At 43.9% G+C, this 19,344-nt stretch overlaps 2 protein-coding genes across 4 annotated transcripts in view; one reads left to right on the top strand and one right to left on the bottom strand.

The window, feature by feature from the left end:
• Positions 1 to 1,878, top strand: part of lrig1 (leucine-rich repeats and immunoglobulin-like domains 1) — a 155,102-nt gene extending 153,224 nt beyond the window's left edge. The window contains exons 18-19 of one of the 2 annotated variants that reach the window (XM_038810593.1): positions 240 to 494; positions 659 to 1,878. In XM_038810593.1, the coding sequence (XP_038666521.1) occupies positions 240 to 494; positions 659 to 825 (422 nt within the window). In that variant the 3' untranslated portion in view covers positions 826 to 1,878. The remainder of the gene's footprint in view (positions 1 to 239; positions 495 to 658) is intronic. The other variant, XM_038810594.1, reaches the window with a different exon arrangement.
• slc25a26 (solute carrier family 25 member 26) overlaps positions 1,755 to 19,344 on the bottom strand; it is a 287,293-nt gene continuing 269,703 nt past the window's right edge. For both annotated transcript variants that reach the window (XM_038810595.1, XM_038810597.1), the window contains one exon: positions 1,755 to 2,008. In XM_038810595.1, coding sequence (XP_038666523.1) covers positions 1,912 to 2,008 — 97 coding nt within the window. In that variant the 3' untranslated portion in view covers positions 1,755 to 1,911. The remainder of the gene's footprint in view (positions 2,009 to 19,344) is intronic.

Below are 19,344 nucleotides of genomic sequence, written 5' to 3'. Positions count from 1 at the left end.
CACTAGTTTTGCATCACAAGTGCTGTAAGGAAAATGAAATAATGTACCTGTAAGAGCTCATTGAACAGCACTTTTTAAATAAGCTTCCCTACACTTGTTATGATCAAAATTCCAAATATGCAAATGAGTCTTTGCCAGCACACGACCATTCTTGAGATTAAATAATAAAAATGGATATTTGCACAAATAACATGCCCTAATATTTTGTACAATGACTGAAAATTCCTCCATGTTAATAGGTTCTTTTGGTGTTCCAGATCAGTTTGATAATGCCAACGTTTACTCCAAGGGACTCAAATGTTCAAATGCATATAGAAATGTGGATCATCATCAGCCTTGTGACGATCCTGGTGCAGAACAGAACAGAATCGATGAAGGCATTTTGAACCATTATCCATGCAACTTAGGGGAGCGGCAAGAGTTTGTATATCCGAGCAACCATGATAGGATGAGATCACAGAATTTAACAGATGGACAGTTTGCTGACAAAAATGGTAATGTTTGGCTTTTTGAAGTACAAAAACATTGGAATTCACTAAGGGCAGCCTAAACCTATATTAGACCTTTAAGGGATACAAGTACCAAGTTATAATTTGGTTTGTTTTTATATTGGACAAAATTCTTAGCCAACTTCTGCCAATTTGTTTTTAATTTTTAGGTTTGTCTTCTCAACCTGTGCAACCTCCACTGTTGGAGACCTCAAGCCACCAATCAGTATCTTTGTGTGACAAACCTCAGACTATATTATGCAGTGACATTGGAGTTGTCGTCAAACAGACATTACTACTTAATGGACAGTTATCACAATCCTGTGACTTGGTTTGAAAATCAAAAATTGCAGACAAATGCAAACTCATGTTTGTGCACTGAAAACTCAGTTTTTGTTACTACCTCACCTCTCCAACAACATGAAGAGACATGGCAAGACAGAGCTTGTGTGGGAAAAATCCTATTCGAGCGTTCTTCAACTGTAAATATTTCAAGCTTCCATGGGAAGAATTTGTAGCTCAACAATTGACTTGCATTTAAAGCATGTAAATGCAGGGTATAATGTACAGAGAGAAAGGAATGTTTTTATATGTTTGTACATAAGAGTTTCCATATTACAGAAGATATTTTAAACCTATTTAGTGCATGAATAACATGACTTTTTAAAGAATTTTTGAAACCATTTCTCCTGGTTATGTTGGTTGCTGTTTTTAAAATTTGCTAAACCTTCTGGTGCCTTTATTTACAAGGGGTCATGATGAAAATAACTGCTTGTGTAAAACTCATTTGCCTTTCCACTGACGAGCTACTAGAGAAGTGCAGAGTAGAATGAAAAGCAAATAAAAATTGGGCAATTACGTTACTACAGAATTTATTTTGTAATTTTGGTATAGAAAGTAAAGAGAAATAATGTTCTCAATTGTAGAAAAGCCACTAATCATACGCTGCTTGTCCAGATCGTTTGGTGAACTGTATGATTAGGAAAAATGGCATTGGGGTTAACAAAATTCACTTATCTCTCTATATTTGCAACTTGTTACTTTGAATTTACTAATCAACTGCTAAAAATTGGAAACAAATATAAGATAGAGTGCGGTTTTAAAATCCTCTCTAGAGAATGGCATCCAGTAAATATTTTCATGTTGAATCTGCCTCGAACCATATTAGGAAAAAATGGCTATCCACGGTTAATATTCACTTTTTATACATTACCAGAAAGGACACAGCAAAGCTGCTCAAAAGGAGGCACACAGAGGAAGGAAGTGTTACTTTTCTGCACAAATATTTATTTATACAATTTGGTAAAAATATACATTGTTACAGAAATGTAAAATATAGAAGTGTCTAACAAAGGTATTGAAGTGTCTAATAAAATCATTTATAATACAATTACAGTTCAATATTTGTACTTTTTGACTGATTTTATAGAAGCATTTTGTGCACTTTATCATATGTTCCTAGAAAAATAAAACCACCAAGACTGATCCATGCCACTCTGGGGACAATTCCTGAAAATAAGCTGAGGAAAAAAAAGGCAAAACATTAATTATATTTGTCCATATTAAAAGCTATAATACCCAAATTATACAATGGCTTTGCACTAAAGAGACAATGCTGGAAAATCTTAACAGCTTTGGCAGCATCTGTAGGGAGAGAAAAGAGCTAACGTTTCAAGTCCAATGACTTTGTCAAAGCAATAGCGGTCAAGATACAAATAGCGGTCAGCCTCTGTTGGAGGACCCCAACGAACAGATGATCCCTCAATCATGGGGGCAAAGGAAGCTGATGATGATGATAAGACAAGACATTTTCAGTGATTTTTGTCAGTCTTTTTTAAAAATCAGAAATATATCTTTCTCCTTGAAACAATTTAATGATTCAGACTCCGCCACACTATGGGGCAGCAAGTTTCATAAATTCACCACCCTCTTCAAGAAGTAGTTCCACCTCATCTCTGCGACCTCATCTCTGCGACCTCATTCTAGATTGCCCCATAAGGGGGAACATTTGGTCTACGTTTACCAATCCCTCTTAGGGGATCCGATCGAGGTATATAAAATACTATCATTCTTCTAAACTCCAGAGAGTACAAGTCCAAACTGTTCAATCTCCTCATATGTCAACCCTTTCACTCCTGGATTCAATCTGGTGATCCTCTTCTGAACTGCCTCCAATGCTTCCTCAAATAAAGAGACCAAAACTAGACACACTGCTCAATATATGGTCTCGCCAACACCCTATACAATTGCAACAACACTTCTCTACTTTTAAACTCCAGTCCTTTTGCAATAAATGCTAAAATTCCATTTGCTTGTTTTATTACATGCTATACCTGCGTACAGACTTTCTGCCCAGATGCATTTTCAATCTATTTTCCATTTAAGCAATAATTTCCCCTTTTATTTTTTCATCCAAAATGGATAACCTCAAACTAATCCACATTTAAATTGCATCTGCCAAATTTTGGCCCCTTCTCCTAGCCTCTCTATATCCATCTGTAAACTCTTCATCGCCTGTTTCCCAACCTATTTTAGTATCATCTGCAAATTTACAATCTGTCCCTGCTTGCACATCACTTATATAGATTGTAAAACAGTTGAGGTCAGAGGATTACCTCATGCAGCACCCCGCTAGTTAGTTTGCCAGCCAGAAAAGGACCCATTTATCCTGACCCTCTGCTTTTTGTCAGTCAGTCAATGCTCAATCTAATACCGTATCCCAAACCCCAATCCCTGCGATCTCACCTTCTGGATCAGTCTTTTATGCGGCACCGTATCAAACTTCTTCTGGAAGTCTTGATATACCATATCCACAGGTTTCCTATTTATCCACCTCGCTGGTTCCATCCTTAAAGTACTCAAACAAGCTTGTCAAGCATGACTTACCCTTCATAAAACCATGCTAACATCGCTCTCCAGCCATTCACCACTACCCTCAGTTTCCTGTCCTTGTGGCCATTCTCCCTTTCATTCCATAGACTTCAACTTTGCTGGCTTTTCTACTATGTCAACTTATCAAATAATGAAGAGACTTATCGTTCCTTATATGATCCATTCAACCTGATGCCAAAATCTAGACATTTGACTCTTGTATCAGTTTTTCTTCAGCTCCTCTTTCTAGAAGGCATTAATGTGCTAATGCTTCGTAGAATGATAGAATTTATAGTACAGAAGGTCGTCATTTGGCCCATCGAGTCTGCACCGGCCCTTGGAAAGAGCCCCCTACTCAAGCCCACACCTCCACCCTATCCCTGTAACCCATTAACCCCACCCAACCTTTTTTGGACACTAAGGGCAATTTAACATAGCCAATCCACCTAACCCGCACATTTTTGGACTGTGGGGGGGAAACCGAAGCACCTGGAAGAAACCCATGCAGACACAGGGAGAACGTGCAGACTTTGCACCGACAGTGGCTTAAGCTGGGAATCGAACCTGGGACCCTATAACTGTGAAGCAACTATGCTAACCACTGCCCATTCAATGGTTGTTGACAGCACAAGCCCTATGGTGTGAACCATAGCTTTGCTGAGAAAGGCACTATAAGTGAATTGGATCTATAAAGCATTATTCCAGACACTGGATAATAATCAGAAGGAGGAACCCCACTGATTATTTCCTTATCCTTTTCCGGGGCTTATGGCAAACTGAAGCACCATAATTGTTGAAGAAAACCTTCAGATGCTGGAAATCTGTTGCGCCCAGTTAGAATTTAAGAAGAAATGCGTGACAAAAGGAATTCTGATGAAGAACCCTGCAATATCAATATGCCCATTCTCCCCATGATAGGGGCTGAGCTGAGTGTTTCTACCATGTTGGAGGTTAGGTAGGTTGGCTAGGATCAATGCGTGGGTTATGGGGATAGGGCGGTGGAGTGGGCCTAGGCTGAGTGTTCTTTCAGAGGGTTGGTGCAGACTCAATGGGCCAAATGGTTTCCTTCTGCACTGTAGGGATTCTATGTTTTTGATTTCAACTCAATTAATTAGGTCGAGATCAGACAATGTGGTACAGAATCAGGAATCAAACCACCTGCCCTGTTTGGCTTTGTTCAGTTGGGACTACATTTCCATGGTTTCATTATTATTTATCTAATCATAGCCAGAGACACCTACAATTACTTCTCTTCCCTCTCCGTTCCCACTACCCCTATCCTATTCTGCATTGACATGCTACCAAACCACTTGGCAACACCATTCGATAACACTACATAACATCAGGCGTGATTCTCCGCAACGGCCGACGCAGGCGTGACACCTGGAGTGTTTCATGACGGCGTCGGAGGCCGCTCCTCGTCCCCTATTCTCCCCCCCCCCCCCACCCCGAGGGGGCTAGGAGTGGCGTTGCGGGGAACTCGGCCGCCAGACCTTGACGCTGGCGTCAAGCCGATAATGATGCGGCCGGCGGCGTCAGATGACGTCAGCCACGCATGCGCGGTTGCCGTCTTCCCCTCTGCTGCCCCGCAAGACATGGTGGCTTGATCTTGCGGGGCGGCGGAGGGGTAAGAGTGCGTTGTTTACAGACACCGGCCCGACGATCGGTGGGCACCGATCGACCAGGTGTGGTTGCCGCCGGCGTGAACAGGTCGGGAACGTCAGGCCGCTCGGCCCGTCCGGGCCGAAGAATCGTCGGTCGCCGGGAAAAATGGCGACCCGCAATTCTCCGAGCGATCGCGGGGGGTGCCAGAGCGGCCCTCCCGCGACTCTCCCACCCGGCCTGGGGAGTGGAGAATCCACCCCACATATTTGCTGACATGACCAGGGGCTGGTTTAGCACAGGGCTAAATCGCTGGCTTTTAAAGCAGACCAAGGCAGGCCAGCAGCACGGTTCAATTCCCGTACCAGCCTCCCCGAACAGGCGCCGGAATGTGGCGACTAGGTGCTTTCACAATAACTTCATTTGAAGCCTACTTGTGACAATAAGTGATTTTCATGTCCTCGACCCCTCCAATGACTGTAAATCATCACACTGCTTGTTTGACATTTGGAGCTGAGTGCGCAAGATTATCAAAAACACTGGGAGGTTGAAGCCATTTTCTTCAGGTCCTCCCACAAACTCCATTCTCTAGTCAACGACTACATCTTTCTCCCTGAAAGATGTGTGTTGTCTTTAACCCTGAGATAAATTTTCAAACATATCCGTGCTATCGCTAAGACTACCTATTTCCACCTCTGTACCACCACTTGACTCAAGAGTTTGTCACTGATCATTTGCTGCTGAAACCTTCATCCATGCCTTGGTTACCTCTAGACTGGACTATTCCAATACTCTGCTGATCGGCCCCCTCATTCAAAATTCTATCTTGCCCTAACACCTGTTCACCTACCAGCCCTGTATTTGATGACCTGCCAAAAGTACTTCAATTTTTAAAATTCTCATCCTTGCTATGAAATCCTGTATGGCCTCATCCTGCCCTATCCTCTGTAATCTCCTCCAGTTGTAGAACAGCCCAAGGTCTCTGCTCTCCTTAATTCTGGCCTGCTACCCCATCTCTAATCGCTCTACCACTGGCAGCTATGCTTTCAGCTAGCAATTTCCTCCCCAAACCATTCTGCTTCCGAACCTCTCCTTTAGAAAGTTTAATAAAACCTATCTGACCAAACCTTTGGTCATCTGTCTTAATAACTCATGTGGCCTGGCACTAAATCTTGTTTGATAATGTTTCTTCCGACCTTTCACTGCATTAAAAGTATTATATAAATGCAGGTTGTTGTTGAAGTAGTACACTGGGAAGGCTTTACTCACATCCCAGAGGGGAGGCTGAATAGTATTTTTTATTCAAAACCTCCAAGTTAAGTTGTGACAGGCTGCATGAAAATCTCCTGAAAAATGCCCATCTCAAAACCTGGGCCAGAATTCTCCGGTCATCGTGATTCACTTTTCCTGCTGGCAGCATGCCCCAGTCAGGAAGATGTAGATGAGATTGGCCAGATGGGCAGAGCTGTGGCAGATGGTATTTAATCTTGATCATGCGAAATTATACACTTTGGAAGAATAAACAGGACAAGGGAGTATGTAATGAATGGTAGGACACTAGGACGTTCAGAGGAACGTATGAATCTTGTTCACAGATCCCTGAAGGCGGCAGAGCAATTTTGTCTTTTATAAAGCATTTAGAGGGTTATATGAGAAAGATGGGCATAGAGGGATATGGGTCAAATGCATGCAATTGGGACTAGCTTAGTGGTAAAAACTGGGCGGCATGGACAAGTTGGGCTGAAGGGGCTGTTTTAATGCTGTAAACCTCAATAGCTCTAATTGGGTAGTTAAGAAGGCATATGGGACACTTTCTTTTATCAGGCGTGGCAAGGAGGTCATGTTGGAGCTGTACAGAACATTGGTTAGGCCACAGCTGAATGTTCCTCCTGCAGAATGTGGGAGGAAAGGGTCACCTCTCGTGTCCCTTCTGACTACATCTGCGGGAAGTGCACCCAACTCCAGCTCCTCGAGAGCCGCATTAGGGACCTGGAGCTGGAGCTGGATGAAATTCGGATCATTCGGGAGGCGGAGGAGGTTATCGAGAGGAGTTATAGGGAGGTAGTCACACCTCAGGTAAAAGAAGAAAGTAGATGGGTTACCGTCAGGGGAGGGAGAGGGAACCGGCAGGCAGTGCAGGGATCCCCTGTGGTCGTTCCCCTCTATAACAAGTATACCGTTTTGGATACTGTTGCGGGGGACGACTTACCAGGGGTAAGCAATAGGGTGCAGGTCTCTGGCACAGAGTCTGTCCCTGTTGCTCAGAAGGGAAGGGAGAAGAGGAACAGAGCACTTGTCATTGGGGACTCCATAGTTAGAGGAACAGACAGGAGGTTCTGTGGGAACGAAAGAGACTCACGGTTGGTGTGTTGCCTCCCAGGTGCCAGGGTTCGTGATGTCTCTGATCGTGTTTTTGGGATCCTTAAGGGGGAGGGGGAGCAGCCCCAAGTCATGGTCCACATAGGTACCAACGACATAGGTAGGAAGAGAGATGGGGATTTGAGACAGAAATTCAGGGAGCTAGGGTGGAAGCTGAGAGCTAGAACAAACAGCTGTTATCTCTGGGTTGTTACCCGTGCCACGTGCTAGCGAAGTGAGAAATAAGGAGAGAGAGGAGTTGAACACGTGGCTACAGGGATGGTGCAGGAGGGAGGGTTTTGGTTTCCTGGATAATTGGGGCTCATTCTGGGGTAGGTGGGACCTCTACAAACAGGATGGTCTTCACCTGAACCAGAGGGGTACCAATATCCTGGGGGGGAGATTTGCTAGTGCTCTTCGGGGGGGTTTAAACTAATTCAGCAGGGGGATGGGAACCTAAATTGTAGTCCCAGTGTACAGGATGTTGAGAGTAGTGAGGTCAGGGATAGGGTTAAAAGTTCGAAAGAGGGCACCGGCAAGCAGGACGCTGGTTTGAAGTGTGTCTACTTCAACGCCAGGAGCATCCGGAATAAGGTGGGTGAGCTTGCAGCATGGGTTGGTACCTGGGATCTCGATGTTGTGGCGATTTCGGAGACATGGGTAGAGCAGGGACAGGAATGGTTGTTGCAGGTTCCAGGATTTAGATGTTTCAGTAAGAACAGAGAAGATGGTAAAAGAGGGGGGGTGTGGCATTGTTAATCAAGGAAAGTATTACGGCGGTAGAAAGGACGCTTGAGGACTCGTCTACTGAGGCAGTATGGGCCGAGGTGAGGAACAGGAGAGGAGAGGTCACCCTGTTGGGAGTTGTCTATAGACCTCCGAATAGTTCCAGAGATGTAGAGCAAAGGATTGCAAAGATGATTCTTGACAGGAGCGAGAGTAACAGGGTAGTTGTTATGGGGGACTTTAACTTTCCAAATATTGACTGGAAATACTATAGTTCGAGTACTATAGATGGGTCAGTTTTTGTGCAGTGTGTGCAGGAGGGTTTTCTGACACCGTATGTAGACAGGCCAACAAGGGGCGAGGCCACATTGGATTTGGTACTGGGTAATGAACCCGGCCAGGTGTTAGATTTAGATGTAGGTGAGCACTTTGGTGATAGTGATCACAACTCGGTTATGTTTACTTTAGCAATGGGCAGGGATAGGTATATACCGCAAGGCATGAATTATAGCTGGGGGAAAGGCAATTATGATGCTATTCGGCAAGATTTAGGATGTATAGGATGGGGAAGGAAACTGCAGGGGATGGGTACAATCGAAATGTGGAGCTTTTTCAAGGAACAGCTACTGCGTGTCCTTGATAAGTATGTACCTGTCAGGCAGGGAGGAAGTTGTCGAGCAAGGGAACCGTGGTTTACTAAGGAAGTTGAAGCACTTGTCAAGAGGAAGAAGAAGCCTTATGTTAGGATGATACATGAAGGCTCAGTTAGGGCACTTGAGAGTTACAAGTTAGCCAGGAAGGACCTAAAGGGAGAGTTAAGAAGAGGGAGGAGAGGACACGAAAAGTCGTTGGCGGATAGGATCAAGGAAAACCCTAAGGCTTTCTATAGGTATATCAGGAACAAAAGAATGACTAGAGTAAGATTAGGGCCAATCAAGGATAGTAGTGGAAAGTTGTGTGTGGAATCAGAGGAGATAGGGGAAGCATTAAATGGATATTTTTCGTCAGTGTTTACACTGGAGAAAGACAATGTTGTCGAGGAGAACACTCAGGTTCAGTCGACCAGGCTAGATGGAATTGAGGTTCAAAAGGAGGAGGTGTTAGCAATTTTAGAAAATGTCAAAATAGATAAGTCCCCTGGGCCAGATGGGATTTATCCTAGGATTCTCTGGGAAGCCAGGGAGGAGATTGCAGAGTCTTTGTCCTTGATCTTTATGTCGTCTTTGTCGACAGGAATAGTGCCGGAAGACTGGAGGATAGCAAATGTTGTCCCCTTGTTCAAGAAGGGGAGTAGAGACAACCCTGGTAATTATAGACCTGTGAGCCTTACTTCGGTTGTGGGTACAATGTTGGAAAAGGTTATAAGAGATAGGGTTTATAATCATCTTGAAAAGAACAAGTTGATTAGCGATACTCAACACGGTTTTGTGAAGGGTAGGTCATGTCTCACAAACCTTATTGAGTTTTTTGAGAAGGTGACCAAACAGGTGGATCAGGGTAAAGCTGTTGATGTGGTGTATATGGATTTCAGTAAGGCGTTTGATAAGGTTCCCCACGGTAGGCTATTGCAGAAAATAAGGAAGTATGGAATTGAAGGTGATTTAGCGGTTTGGATCAGTAATTGGCTAGCTGAAAGAAGACAGAGGGTGGTGATTGATGGCAAATGTTCATCCTGGAGTTCAGTTACTAGTGGTGTACCGCAAGGATCTGTTTTGGGGCCACTGCTGTTTGTCATTTTTATAAATGACCTGGAAGAGGGTGTAGAAGGATGGGTTAGTAAATTTGCAGATGACACGAAGGTCAGTGGAGTTGTGGATAGTGCTGAAGGATGTTATAGGATACAGAGGGACATAGATAAGCTGCAGAGCTGGGCTGAGAGGTGGCAGATGGAGTTTAATGCGGAAAAGTGTGAGGTGGTTCACTTTGGAAGGAGTAACAGGAATGCAGAGTACTGGGCTAATGGCAAGATTCTTGGTAGTGTAGATGAACAGAGAGATCTCGGCATCCAGGTACATAAATCCCTGAAAGTTGCCACCCAGGTTAATAGGGCTGTTAAGAAGGCATATGGTGTGCTAGCCTTTATAAGCAGGGGGATTGAGTTTCGGAACCACAAGGTCATGCTGCAGCTGTACATAACTCTGGTGCGGCCACACCTGGAGTACTGCGTGCAGTTCTGGTCACCACATTATAGGAAGGATGTGGAAGCTTTGGAAAGGGTTCAGAGGAGATTTACTAGGATGTTGCCTGGTATGGAGGGAAGGTCTTACGAGGAAAGGCTCAGGGAATTGAGGTTGTTTTCGTTAGAGAGGAGAAGGCTGAGAGGTGACTTAATAGAGACATATAAGATAGTCAGAGGGTTAGATAGGGTGGACAGTGAGAGTCTTTTTCCTCGGATGGTGATGACCAACACGAGGGGACATAGCTTTAAATTGAGGGGTGATAGATATAGGACAGATGTCAGAGGCAGTTTCTTTACTCAGAGAGTAGTAGGGGTGTGGAACGCCCTGCCTGCAATAGTAGTAGACTCGCCAACTTTAAGGGCATTTAAGTGGTCACTGGATAGACATATGGATGAAAATGGAATAGTGTAGGTCAGATAGGCTTCAGATGGTTTCACAGGTCGGCGCAACATCGAGGGCCGAAGGGCCCGTACTGCGCTGTAGTGTTCTATGTTCTATGTTCTACTGTGTGCAGTTCTGGTCACCGCACTATAGGAAGGAAATGGTTGCACTGGAGGGTGTATAGAGGAGATTCACCAGGATGTTGCCTGAGATGGAGCATCTGAGCTGTACTAAGAGACTGGATAGGCTTGAATTGTTTTCTTTGGAGCAGAGAAGCCTGAGGGAGGATATGATTGAGGTGTATTATGAGGGGGGCTGGACAGGGTAAATAGGAAGCAGCTGTTCCCCTTTGTTGAGGGGTCAATCACAAGGTGGCAGAGATTTAGGGTGAGGGGCAGGAGATTCCGAGGGATTTGAGAAAAAGGGATTTTTCACTCAGAGGGTGGTGAGAATCTGGAATACACTGCCTGGGAAGGTAATGGAGACTGGAAATGTCACAACCTTTAAAATGCACTTGGATGAGCACTTGAAACGGCCATCTTATTCAAGGATATCGGACAAGTACTTGCAAGTGTGATTAGCGTGAGATTAGCAGTAGTTATTGTCTGTGCAGACTCAATGGGCCAAAGGGTCTTTTCTGAACTGTATGACACTTATGACTCTAGTGGGTTCAGCGGCGGTGTGGAGTGGATTCAATGGGAAATCCCATGGACAAGCGGCGAGAATAGAGAATCCCACTGCTAGCGAATGGGGCTGGTTTAGCTCACTGGGCTAAATCGCTGGCTTTTAAAGCTTTTAAAGCAGACCAAGCAGGCCAGCAGCACGGTTCGATTGCCGTACCAGCCTCCCCGGACAGGCGCCGGATTGTGGCGACTAGGGGCTTTTCACAGTAACTTCATTGAAGCCTACTCGTGACAATAAGCGATTTTCATTTTTATTTCATTTTTTTTCATGGCACGCCGAGCAACACGTGGCTGGGGAATCCAGCCTCTGGTTACAACTGTAGTGGTGTTTTAGAGTAAAAATCCTTTCTGTTAACGTACGCAGGAATAACCCGAACACAATGCAACTATGGTTTCAAAAGCAAAAATAAAGTGTCATTGAACATAGAAGTGCAAAACTCAAGAATGAACGTTGCTTTTCAGGAAAGTGGCAGTAATTACGGGAGATAGAAACTTCAGTAACTAAGTTAAAACAGCACAGACAGTGGATGAACCAGACGAATGTGAGCAAAGGGTCTTATGTGCTCAAATTCAACTGACTCTAAAAATCAAACCTCATTCTTGCAGTTTCTGGTCAATATTTTTCGTCCACTCTCAATCCTCTTATCCCTGTTGAATAAGGGCACCAGCATCACCATCTTAAGGGCAGCTGGTAATGGGCAATGGATGTTGTCCTTGCCAGTGACACTAATACCCAAAGAACTAATGAAAAGGAGGGGGAAGGAGATGCAATTCTGCTAGCCCGGCCTCCTCTCACAGAGTAGTCTTCTGCATTGACAGAATTCCTGTCTTCAGATTAAACTCACTGGCCTGCACCAGAGAGCTTTCACTGCAGGATCCTACAATATTTTGAGGCCCCCAGCAGTTGACACCCATTCGAATCACAGGTAAAATCTCCCATTGGTCCCGAGGCAATTTGGGCCCATCTTATCTTTGATTGTTGTAAGGTTCCAACATAAAACAAGGCTAGTTAACCTCAACCAGACCACAATGGATTCCAGTCCATAGTGCAAAACCTTTCATTCTTTTCATGCACAGGCATCACTGGCAAGGGCAGTATTTATGGACCATCTTGTCCTTGAGAAGGTTATGATAAGCCACCTTCTTGAATTGCTGCAGTTTATATTGTCAAGGGTTCCCACAGTGTTATTAACTAGAAAGTAACAGGAATTTGATTCAGCCGGATTTTGACAGAGGAATAGCAATGTATTTCCAAGACAGATTGGTGTGTGACTTGGAGGTGATGTTATCGAAAGAGCCTTGTTGCAGTGCATCTTGTAGATGGTAATACACCGCTGCAACTGTGCACTGCTGGTGAAGGGAATTAGTGTTTAAAGTTGTGGTTGGGGTGTGATCAAGTGAGGTAGTTTTGTCCTGGGTGATGTCAAGCTTGAATCTTGTTGCAACTGCTCTCATCCATGAGAACAGCGAGTATTCCATCACACTCCTGGCTTGTGCCTTGTAGGTGCATAGGGCTCAGGTAGTCTGGAGGTGAGTAAGACTGACAGAAACCCCAGCCTCTAACCTGATCTTGGAGCCAGTGTTTCATATAGCTGGTTCAGTTAAAATGGCACTTAACAAAACATGTATTGGGATTTAATTAGCAATCTTACTCAGAGAGGTTCAAAGATAACCAATGTGGGAGATAAAATCGAAACCTGTATTGACAGCAACTCTCTGATTAAGATGAAAGTAAGTTTGCTGATGGAAACTAGCTTTTACATGTAGCCAGATTAGGTCTAATCTTGAGTGTTTTGCTGCAGAGATTAAAAATCCAGAAAAGAAAGAACTAGCACCATTCATGGCCTCAGGACACGCCAACGCACTTTACAGTCAATAAGTTATGTGGTAGACTGATATAGTAGTTACGGCAGGCATGAACACATATGCATGCACCCGGAATCTAGCAAATATTCCTGACACATTATTTCCAAATTTATATAATTTCGTAGTTCAGCAGCTTGTTTTCAGAGTTATTTAGGTTTTCTAAAATTGACTTACAGCCGACAGATGGAAACAATTTCTGGTTTTACTAGACAGTGATTCAACTCATTTCTGTAATTATAACGTTAAAGCACAGCAATTTGTACCAGGCATGTACTGGGCCACACTGTCAAACAGATTGACATTTAAATCTTGTTAAGCTTGTAAATGTTACGCACAATTTTCTTCAGATTATTCTAAGCTTTGTTGCAAAACATTTCAGACTATTAAATTCTTCCTGCACATTTATATGGCATACCATAGTGTATGACTAAATCAAAAATATGTGCGATAAAAGAAAATCAAAACCACAGGAGTTTACAGTACAGATGGGAGGCCATTCTTCCCATTATATTTTTGTCAGCTCTTTGCTCGAGCAATTCAAACCAAATCTCAATGTCTTGTGCTCCCCACATTTCCCTGTATCTTTCTCAACTTCAGATACTTATCTAACCATCTCTTAAAAGTCTTTGCTTCAACCATTCCCTGCAATCGTGTCGCGTCTTTTCGTCCGACGTCACTTCGTCCAACAACACTTCGTCCACGTCTTTTGGTCCAACGTCTTTTTGTCCGCCCGTCTTTTGGTCCAACGTCACTTCGTCCAATTATCCAATTACAAATTAACTCCGTATAAAACCATTTAATTGATAAAATGCAAGTACAATACAGCAAGTGAATTTAATTGCTAAAATGCAAGTAATTGATAAAATGCAAGTAAAATGCAGGTTGAAAAATGCAGTTAAAAAGTTAAAAAATCTAAAAATGCAGTTAAAAAATCTAAAAGTTTACTAATTACTTAAAATTCCCGAAATTACTTAAAATTGATGTAAATTCCCGAAATTCCCTAAAAGTTAATAATACCTGCAATGTATGCCCCACATTCTCGAAATGTCTCCATTTTTTGTTTATCTGATGCCTAGTCTTTTTCAGGTTTAAAGCTCTTCGGATATATTGTAGAATATCCCGAAATTACTTAAAATTGATGTAAATTGTAAATTCCCGAAATTCCCTAAAAGTTAATTGGATTTAGACAACGAGTGCAGTTCTGAAAGAAGCAGATTTAAACTCGATTTTCGTCGAGTGATTAAAACCTCTGGTTGGCAGTGGGTTCTGACATTACAGGTCTGAAATGATCAAATATTCCATCAGATACAATGGCTCTCATCACGCTGGAGCATACATGGGTGAATATCCTGCAGCTTATCTTAATAATGTCTGGAGATCAAGCAGCACAAATGCAGAACTCAACCTCAAGAGGCGAAATAGGTGGAGAGGCTCCTTGAGCAGTAACATTGAAAAACTAAATTAAACTATTTGTAATTGGATAATTGGACGAAGTGACGTTGGACCAAAAGACGGGCGGACAAAAAGACGTTGGACCAAAAGACGTGGACGAAGTGTCGTTGGACGAAATGACGTCGGACGAAAAGACATAGCACCCCTGCAATGTCCACCAACAATTCTCTTTGCAAAGACATTTTTCGTAACCCCTCTTTTTGTTCTCTGAAAAGTTTGAATTGTTAGCGACTCCCTAACCAGAGGATGTAGTTTTTTCCTATTCAATCCATTTAAAACCCTTCATGTTTTTAAAAAATTCTTTAAATCTCACTAATCTGCTCTACTCCTGTGGAAACATTATATTTAATTAATTATTTCAATCAAGCCTCATCTTCTTACGATAGATTAATTACTCCTGACATGATCCTCATTATTGTATGCTGTTTGTTTTATAGAGTATTGCTTTATTCATAGTTTGAGGTGCCAGTTGGATGCATGTAACTGAGAGGTAAAAATATTAAAAGTGTCTTGACTGTGGAAATCCAGTTATTGTTATGATGAATTAGACATTGTATTCCAGTGCATACAGCACGAAGGATGTTCTCGGTCTAATCAACTAATCAGTTATAGCAAGGTCTCTGGGCCGAGTTGTGTAACATGGAACGGATGAGAAACATATCCAGTAATTGTCCTGAGACTGTGCATGCAGACACTGAGCTAGTTTTGCTAGGCACAAGTCAATCTTGAGTCATGTCCAATGTTTGATTAACAAATAATCCTCTAAGGAACAGACATTCATTTGGACAAACTAGGAGGTCTCTACTGAGAGTAAATGAGGGGTTAAACCAGAGATAAGGGGCGTGATTCTCCCAAAGGGAGACAAAGTGCCGACGCGGGAGTGAAAACCGGAGTGTTTCACTCCAGCGTCGGAAGCCGCTCCTCGCCCCCTATTCTCCCACCCCCAGGGGGCTAGGAGCGGCGGCGCATCAATCCCGCACACCGGGCCTTGGCGCCCACGTCAAAGCGGCGCCTCCTGAATGACGCAGCCGGCGGCTCCTAAATGACGCCACCCGCGCAAGCGCAGGTTGGCCGGCACCAACCCGCGCATGCGTGGTTGCCGTCTTCCCCTCCGCCGCCCGCAATACATGGAGGATTGATTTTGTGGGGCGGCAGAGGGAAAAGAGTGCGTCTTTCAGAGACGCCGGCCCAATGATTGGTGGGCACCAATCGCGGGCCAGATCCCTTCTGAGCACCCCCCGGTGCTCGATCCTCCCTCCGCCCCCCACAGGCCCCATACGCTGCGGTCGCGCGCTTTTCATGCCGGCAGTGACCAAGTGTGGTTGGCGCCGGCGTGAACCGATCGGATTAGGCAGGCCGTTCGGCCCATCCGGGCCGGAGAATCGCTGCTCGACCGGAGTGGCAATTCTCCGAGCGGCCTGTCGCAAAAGGCGGCACGCCGTTTGGGGGGGGGGGGGGGTGGGAGAATCGCGTGCGGATGTCAGGGCGGCGTGGCGTGAATCGCCCGGCACTCCGGCGATTCTCGCACCTGGCGTGGGGGTCGGAGAATCGCGCCCAAGAATTCCCTTAAAAGTAGGACCTTGAAATTGGCCCAACTTCCAGTAACATCTGATGTTACAGCATTATAGTATTGTGATCCCCTGACCAAGGAATAGTCTATGACTCGAGGCCCAGGGTTAGAAAATACTATTGCAGTGTTGAAATGGCGGCCAAAAATCTGCCTACGACTTCTAGGGGCGGCCGAGCCCCATCAGATATTTCTGCAGAAGAAATGTTCCAGATAACAAAGAGATACATGACCAAAACCGGTACAGCGATTGAACAGAAATTTCTAAAGCACAATACTTCCAAAGGAGAATGGTCCCTTGATGATATAAGACGAGTTTGGGGAAAAAAACTACCCCTATGAGAGATGTAAAACGGACCAAATGGTCCCTGATTGTAACGAGCCAGCGCCAAAAGAGAAACGAGTCTATAGTGAGTACCATCTATGATCGTGAAATAAAAAAACAGAAGGATCAATTATGGGCATTCAGTGAAGAGCTAAAGAGAGAGAAACTCAAAATTAAAAAGCTAGAAAGTTTAGGGGAAGAAGTTGCGAGATTCAGACGTGAAGTATTGAGTTAAATTTTAAAAAAGACAAGCTACAATTAGTAAATAGCGAGTCAGCATCAGAAAATACGAAGCTTAAAACGGAAGTATCAAGTCTTCAACTGGGAGTACAAGATCTACTGACCCAAAATAGGGAATGTAAAGAGAGGTTACCAGATAAATCCCTGACCTAGGGGCAATATCTTTTCAACCGGCCCTCAACCCCCATTATAACCGAGGCCCGTCCCAGAAACAGTAGATCCAACTTCAGAAGTTCCGTCTCCACCTCCGCCAGTCTGCAAGGTTATAGAGGTCATTCCCGACGTATGACATACCGCCCCAATGAAAAAGAAGCTCATCGCGACCGCAAACTCTTCTGCGGCAGTTTCATTTCATCCCGATGTAAAAGTAATTAAACAAGAGCATTCGAAACATAACCCACCAGAGATGGTCTCAGAACCTGATTTTGTAACTGCTTCGGAATCCTGTGACTACTCTGGTGAAGAGATTATTCAGGAAGAGGGGATGCCCCAAGAGAAAAAAAAGCCCCGAAAGACTCGCAGCATACGGGTAGACACTTTAAAGAGGGTAAGAACAGTCTCTTCGGACAGGGAACAAAGAATTTCCTAAGCCAATTGTGCCCAACAGTTGGTCCATGAACCAGCTAATCCGGAAAAGATTGATAGATGGTCTAAAGAATTACCTAACCCCAAGGGGGAATGGGAACATGGGAAGGACTTGATCGATTATGACACATTTACAATCTCCACCCGTTGGATGGAGTCCAAGTTTTGTCAGTAATGATTCCTAGGCGGGACAATGACCAGCTTTCCAGAGATGTTAAAGAAGCACTAATGGATGATGAATGACAGCTAGAAGAGGGGTGGACTATAGTTAAGCAATGGCTGTTAAAATACAATCCACCAAAAACTGATTGGACAAAGGTTACTGCTTATATTCAAAAGAAGGCAGAGGAAGGATCAGAATATGAAGAAAGGTTTAGGAAAGTATGGATGGAGCACTCAGGAATGGAAATACCAGAGGGGCAGGAGACTTGGGACAAAAGTACTCTTTGGCCATTGAAGGCTGATTTGAGAGTAGATTTGTTTACTGGGCTAGACTGGGTTTGTCTACAACTGTAGATATATTTTGCAGCTGTATAGAACCTTAGTTAGGCCACACTTGGAGTATAGTGTTCAATTCTGGTCGCCACACTAACAGAAGGATGTGGAGTCTTTAGAGAGGGTGCAGAAGAGATTTACCAGGATGTTGCCTGGTATGGAGGGCATTAGCTATGAGGAGGGTTGAATAAACTTGGTTTGTTCTCACTGGAACGAAGGAGGTTGAGGGGCGACCTGATAGAGATCGACAAAATTATGAGGGGCATAGACAGAGTGGATAGTCAGAGACTTTTTCACAGGGTAGAGGGGTCAATTACTAGGGGGCATAGGTTTAAGGTGCGAGGGGCAAGGTTTAGAGGAGATTTACGAGGTAAGTTTTTTTACACAGAGGGTAGTGGGTGCCTGGAACTCGCTGCCGGAGGTGGTGGTGGAAGCAGGGACGATAGTGAAGTTTAAGGGGCATCTTGACAAATACATGAATAGGATGGGAATAGAGGGATATGGACCCCGGAAGTGTAGAAGATTTTAGTTTAGACGGGCAGCATGGTCGGCGCAGGCTTGGAGGGCCGAAGGGCTCGTCCATGTGCTGTACTTTTCTTTGTTCTTTGTTCTTGTTCTAACTAGGATGTCTCAGCTGAGAATTAAACCTAAATGATGGGTTAAACCAGAGATAAGAATTCCCTTAAAAGTAGGACCTTGTGGTCGAGGCGTTTGTTCCTGAATTCCTGAGTCATCTATCTGTTTGTTTGTGTTGAAGTGATTTCTTTATGTTTTATGCTTTTTGCCATGTGTTCGATATTTTGTTTCTAAGTTTTGATTCAGTTTTTATTCAAGTGTATTCATGTGAATAATTAGCAATAAAGTTGTACTTTTCACAGCTCCAATCAACCGGACTGTCGATGCTTATTAGAAGGCAAGTGTCCCAACAGCATAAAAGCAAATTACTGCAGATGCTGGAATCTGAAACCCAAAACAGAAAGTGCTGGAAAATCTCAGCAGGTCTGGCAGCATCCGTAGGGAGAAAAAAAAGCTAACGTTTCGAGTCCAGGTGACCCTTTGTCAAAGCTAAAGACTCCCAACAGTGTTCTCTTTAGCTTTTATATCCTTTTAATGTGGTGTTAAAACTGTATACATATTACTCTGTGTCTTAACTAAAGGTTTATACCACTTTATCATTACTTTTTTACTCTTGTATTCAAGTTATTTTCTATGAAGCTGAAAATGCTGCTTATTTTGTGACTTTATCTACCTGCATTTGCACATTTAAAGAAATCTGTGCTTAAATCCCAAGGTTTCTGTACAGCCACACACTTCAGTGTTGTTTCATTTATCATGTACCCGCGTTAGAACATAGAACATAGAACAGTACAGCACAGAACAGGCCCTTCGGCCCTCAATGTTGTGCCGAGCAATGATCACCCTACTCAAACCCATGTATCCACCCTATACCCGTAACCCAACAACCCCCCCTTAACCTTACTTTTTAGGACACTACGGGCAATTTAGCATGGCCAATCCACCTAAC

Source organism: Scyliorhinus canicula, chromosome 11, assembly GCF_902713615.1.
Source record: "Scyliorhinus canicula chromosome 11, sScyCan1.1, whole genome shotgun sequence".
NCBI lineage: Eukaryota > Metazoa > Chordata > Chondrichthyes > Carcharhiniformes > Scyliorhinidae > Scyliorhinus > Scyliorhinus canicula.
The sequence above is the reverse complement of the archived record's forward strand: the minus strand, read 5'-3'. Positions and strand labels throughout refer to the sequence as shown.